Consider the following 5,919-nt stretch of genomic DNA (forward strand, 5'->3'; position numbering starts at 1 on the left):
ACAACCCGAATAGTCGCGAGCGTCGAGTGTCGTTTCACGCTCGCACCCTCGTCTCTCTCCTCTCTCCTCTCTTACCGCCGTGGCCATGGCCGCGACAACAATGATCTTAGCCACGATCGAACGCATTGCCTATTATTCTTCATAACAAGATGTTACCACCCCTCTCCGAGAAGGACAGTCCTGACTCTCCGAAAGAACACTCAACATTTCCTCACAAATTTATTAAGTTGAAAATCAGATTCCAGGATCCAGAAATCTTGTCTCACCAGCCAACAATGTTTTCGAGATAACGGCTTTCGGCGCTGCCCCTCGGACAAGCCGAAGAGTTTCCAGGCTCCACGAGTTCCCCGCCAATGTTGGGAGCTTGGAGAACCACCTGTGGCGCACCAGTCCCTTCGGCAGCTGACTTCCTTTCGTCCCGGAAGTCCCTAAAACAAATAGGGCCCCTGAGAGCTCCGTCACGTTCTAATGGCCTGTCGCGGACTTCCCCCGTCTCGGAGTTCGGCACCGGCTTCCCGTTTCCGTCGCCCACACCCTCTTCAAGCCTATTTCTGTACCCTTTTACCTGTAAGCCGCGTGGTTTCCAACAAGACGTTTTGACAGGCCCTGTGGAGTCCTACCCCCTTCGTTCCCTTGGGTAGGTTCCGACACATGTCCAAATTCTGACCCTGCAACCAACTGGAAGTTTGACTACCTCACACAATCCGCAACCCTTCCTTCGGAAACTCCCTTGAGGACTGGGTTTCATCACTTGCAGCGCCCATCGTACAGGGCAAATGAAAAGTGTAACCGGGGTGAAAAGGGTGTTACATTTACTTAATTATGAATGTTGTTACATCAAGGCCGAAAATTAGGATGAGCGCCAACGGTCAAAAATGTTTTTTCCACTCCCAGAGCTACCAGCGCAGCGCCCCCCAGATCTGGCGCCCCAGGCGACCGCCTATGTCGCCTATGCCAAAAATCGGCCCTGCCTAAATACAGTGGCAATGTCTCAAGATTTAGCAAAAATACACCTTTATTGAACATATAAATACTACAAATCCACATAACAAACAATCAAAAATGAAAAAGGGTCACCACTTATTGTTATTTTAATTAAAAAAACAATATATATATATATTATTTTTTTGGTACCTGGCTGGCGCACCCTAGCAGCGCTGCGCTGCGCCGCCACTATTTGTATATAGGGGAAACACTGACCTGATATGACACCTATGACCCAATGCATCCCTAAAAATGCATCCCTAAAAATGCAAAGGCATAACAATATATAAACATATTAGTTACAAAAACCAGGCTCTATACTTGTGTATTTTTGCTGTTGAGTTGGGCATTTTAACATTGTGGTCTGCAGAGATTGACTCCCTTTTAGAGCCAGCACCAAGTTTTCATTTGAAATAACGCTTTTGGCCTTTTTTGGTGCTGCTCAGCCCTGTAGTTTGTTGCTTGGTCATGACACAATTTAGCTTCCACCTAGTTGTTCAGATTTAGGAGACACAGAGTCTGGCAAGTTTGATAAGGACAAGGAGGACAGGTGTTCCTACTTTAATAAAATGGTGTGTTGTGTCCTCATGCGCAAGCACGGGACAAACCAAAATGTGACCCACTAATAGAAAAATTGCACCATAGCACCATTAGAGTTCTTGAACACCACAGGGAGCCTTTTAGCAGGAGCAGAGAGGTTTTCTGTTGAATTGTTTAATCTTGAAGCATCCAGCACTAAGTCTATAAAGGAATGCCCCTACAAACACAGTTAAGATAATCTTGTGTTCAACACTTAAACTCCTGACTATTCACAAAGTTGTATTGAAACCTTTTTTTAGAACATTGGATATTTAAACCTTTCTGAGCCTGAGGCTGCATATTGATCAGCTTCGAGTTGGAGATGGGATTCTCATGGTCCGACTTATGCTTTGATTTTGGGCTGAGCACAGAGTCAGCTTATTCCCCTTTGATCTTTTTGACATGTGAAGCAATGAAGAGAATGTTCCTTACTGGTTAAATATCCTTCAAATGTTGGGTTACTTTCTTGTTGCATCATTAGTTTCATGTGACATCTTTTCTGGTTGTACACTTTATTCAGAAATCACATTTATACTTTATGGCTTTAGGGAACAATAGCATAGAGTTGTTAGCCTACTTGGAAACATGTAAGAATCAAATCAGGAATTCTCAGTCAAACTCACACACACCATCCTGCTGACGTAAATACTCAAAAGTACACTACATGTTTATTCATCCACAGCTGAAAATAGTTGCCAGGCATCTCTGTAGAAGAAACATTTCTTAAAATAGTTTCGTAGCATAGCAACCTTGTAAAAATCCCAAGAACAAGAACATTTGCCAGAACATATTCGGATTTAGGTGCGTTTTATACCTGCCAGTTTAATCTGTTCATGGAGTTGACACAAACTTTTGCATCACAACAGAAATGCACTTCTGCCCATATTTCAGTCGTCTAGTCATGGTGTCCTCTTTTCATTTTTAGCTGACAGGAGTCTAACCCAGCATGCTCTCCTGATTCTGAAGCCTTAAAAACTCAAGTTTGAGTGAGTTGTGTTTTCATGGCCTCGCCCTTGCGTTTTGCCCGTTCTCACTTTCAGTGGAAATCTAACTGAACCTCTCAGCACCGTCTGCTTATGTTTTATATATGCATGACTCACTCTCTGAAGAAGTGAGCCGTGTGTGTAAGGTGGGAGGTGAACCATGTCAAGTTCATACTTTTTATTCTTTCAAAAAATATGTTCATTTTGACATTTTCGGTACAGAATCTGGAGCAGCCTGTTGGTTTATTTACAGCTTCCCAAGCCTAGCAGACATGGTATGGTGCTTTAAAATGTTCAATAGGAAGACATTTAAAAGTGGTTTCTGTTAAACATACTTTTTGGCGGACTGGGTTTCAAGTGCACGAAAGTAAGCCAATTAGAAAGTGTTTTTAATAGCCACCTAGGATGCACAGTATTTTAGCGTTTTGTACATCAGTTATAATGACAATGAGCTCATTTTAAAATAATATGTAGAATCTGTAGCAGCCTGTTGGTTTATTTACAGCTTCTCGAGCCTAGCAAAACATGGTGTAGTGTGTTAAAATGTGGAATATTGAGGCATTTAAAAGTTGTTTTTGATAAACAATTTAGATACTACCCAACCCTAACCCTAATTTTAACTGGGCTTCAAGTGCATAAAAGCTAGGCCATTTCAAAGCTTTCTTTTAGCTGTACTGTATTGGAATGTTTTGTATTTCAGTAATAATGACAATAAGCTATTTTGTATTAAATTGAAATCTATTTTGACTGTGGGTTACAGTCATTTTGGCTCCTGTTTGCTTAACCTCCTGATAATCCAAGCAGACTACATCAATGTTTGGCCATCGTTGAGTTTCTGTCGGCCCAAGTTTTTGCATTGTTTCCTAAAAAGTCAACACTTTATAGCCCCCGTTCAGCCTTTGAATTGGAGGCGAACACTCTCTGTAAAATAAATCAATTGGTGCATAAAAAAGAATAGACTTGATGAAAAGTAATGACTACGACCAACAGCGCACACACAGTCTATTTTAATTTTTCTTCTCATCTGGTCATTCAAATACAAAGATGTTTTTTGGACGAGTAAGAGTTTTGTGATAATTTCACGCATACATTTTGTTTTAATGTGTGTATCTCAACAATTGCTTGTACATCTACAGTTCTATGTTTCTACGGTTTCCCTTTTTTGAAGATAGATTACAGACTGCCTCTACACAGCACAGAGGGAACTTGCTAGTTGGCTGTTGGCTGGAGTCTTCCATGTTTATTCCGATATGACTTAAATGAATGAATTGGCCAAGACGCAGACAGAGTGAGGCAACGCAACAGTCCGCTCTGTAGCCGCTACTTCTTTGATGTCTGTTTGGTGTGTCAGGGCCTTTTAAACATTTACACACTGAGCGACAAAAGTTGACAGTTCAGAGAGAATGGTCAAATATTTTGGTTGCAACCCAAAAATATCCCTGTGAGATACTGCTGCTAAGAGCCTTACCTACAAACCTTCTGTAAATACAAAGGTCCTGACTAATTTCCTGATTATAGGACTGCTTTCTGCACTGTAAAAAGATAAGGAGGACTGTTAGCCTCCACATATGTTATTACATCATGAGTAGCAATAGGGGGAAGTGCAGTTTCTATGATGGGAGGGGTTAGCTAATCAACTCAAATCCCATTTGATTGGATTTATGTATGTATTGGAATTTAACATATCTACACATTAAACAAGGACTTGGCAACAATTCCTTTTTAGTTTTCCATTTCCATTGTAGTGTTTCATTTAACAAGGCAACAATCACACAATCTTGGTGTGAGGAGGAGATGCATTTGTTAGCTTCTAGTTTGGTCAAACCAACAGTAAGAGCTCAATAGTATCTAAGAAACGGGGAAACCCAAGACCAAAAGCTTTACTCATTTTCATCTTGTTACCGCCCATAAATTGTGAAGATAATTGAATCAAAACAGTTTAAAAAAAGGATGGGTACACACTGTAAAATAATGTCTATTTATGATGCCTTGTTACTAGTAACATGTGGTTGTGACAAGTTCAGGGATTTCTAGTAGTTGTCAAGATTAAAAGTAATTTATAAAGCAGAAATGTGGTTTTGTTTTCTGCCTACTTATCCTGTTAATTATCAATCAGCTTTATTTTGAGGCCACAAGTGTTGGTGGTCACAGAATGGTGAATATTCTCTCAACTAGTCTAGTAAATCTTAATTTTCGAACAAAAAATAAACCTGGATCAAGTGAAGGTAGGGATTTTAAACATCGTGATTTTGAAGGTGTTTGCATAACATTTTTTAATGTGGGGAAAAAAATTACAAAAATACAAAATAACCACTGGTTAGGCCTGCTACCCTAAAATTGCTGAACAATATCAACCTTTACCGACAACACTTGATCACTTTTCTTTCTCTAACAGAGCTAAACACAGCATGTCATGTCTAATCTATGTATGTCTTTCTTAAGTGCTTTGGCACTAGACATAAACAACCTGTTTTGACACTTATTGACTCCATATAGAACCACCTGACCTTGCGAGCAGAGCATGAATAATTTCACCATCACAGAACGTGCCAGGACTCAGATGTGTTCCATCCTGACACAGAGCTGCCTGTGATCTGCATGTCATTATGATAATATTGCCCTGGGATATCTTGAGGAATAAACATGAGCATTGAGAGGGATGAGATGGGGTTTTAGGTGTTTGAATCTATGCGCTCTTGTTCAGTCCAGGGATTTGGGGGGGCTTAAGTGGTAATCGGATTGGTGGGCTACACATGCTGGTTTTTATCCCTGCTCTACTTTGTAAGCATTGATGATTCCAGTGTGAAGAGAGCCAGAGCTGGTGTTTCAGCTGTCAGAAACTGGCACCAAACAGAGACACATAAAGGGGGGAAAGACAAGTGAACAGGATAAGGGGGAACGGTTAAAAGATGGAACAACATTAAGAAGGGTACTTGAAAAGGATTTTACTCGACTACATTCATTAAACAGCTTAAGCTACTTCTAACAAAATGCATCTCTAAAAATGTAACTAGACGACTAACTGTTTAAGTCACAAAAGAGTCAAATCATTTAAATATTTTACAAAAAGTTAATCAGAACTGAGTTCACTTGATGCAACAATATTATCTAGAAATGACACATATATAAATATAATTATATACACACATAAAGGCAATTTTTCTGCACAATGATTACTCTTACTTCTTATACTTTAAGTTCCTTCATGCCGATAACACTTGCACTTTTACATAAGTAAGATTTTGAATCTTGAAGCAGTGGGGTGGTTTGTGAACTACCTCTCTGAAAGGTCCCAATGTGTTCACTTTGATGGGCTGTCTTCTGAGTGGTTAAACATTACTAATGGTGTTCCTCAAGGTTCTGTTTTAGGTCC

The 5,919-nt window shown here is 40.1% G+C and overlaps 1 protein-coding gene across 1 annotated transcript in view; it reads left to right on the forward strand.

The window, feature by feature from the left end:
* Positions 1-406, forward strand: part of LOC104958047 (germ cell-specific gene 1-like protein) — a 9,003-nt gene extending 8,597 nt beyond the window's left edge. Inside the window, exon 4 of the mRNA XM_010785754.1 lies at positions 270-406. Coding sequence (XP_010784056.1) covers positions 270-406 — 137 coding nt within the window. The remainder of the gene's footprint in view (positions 1-269) is intronic.
* The last annotated feature ends 5,513 nt before the right edge of the window (positions 407-5,919 follow it).

Source organism: Notothenia coriiceps, unplaced genomic scaffold, assembly GCF_000735185.1.
Source record: "Notothenia coriiceps isolate Sejong01 unplaced genomic scaffold, NC01 NC01_scaffold00028156, whole genome shotgun sequence".
NCBI classification, from domain to species: Eukaryota; Metazoa; Chordata; class Actinopteri; order Perciformes; family Nototheniidae; genus Notothenia; species Notothenia coriiceps.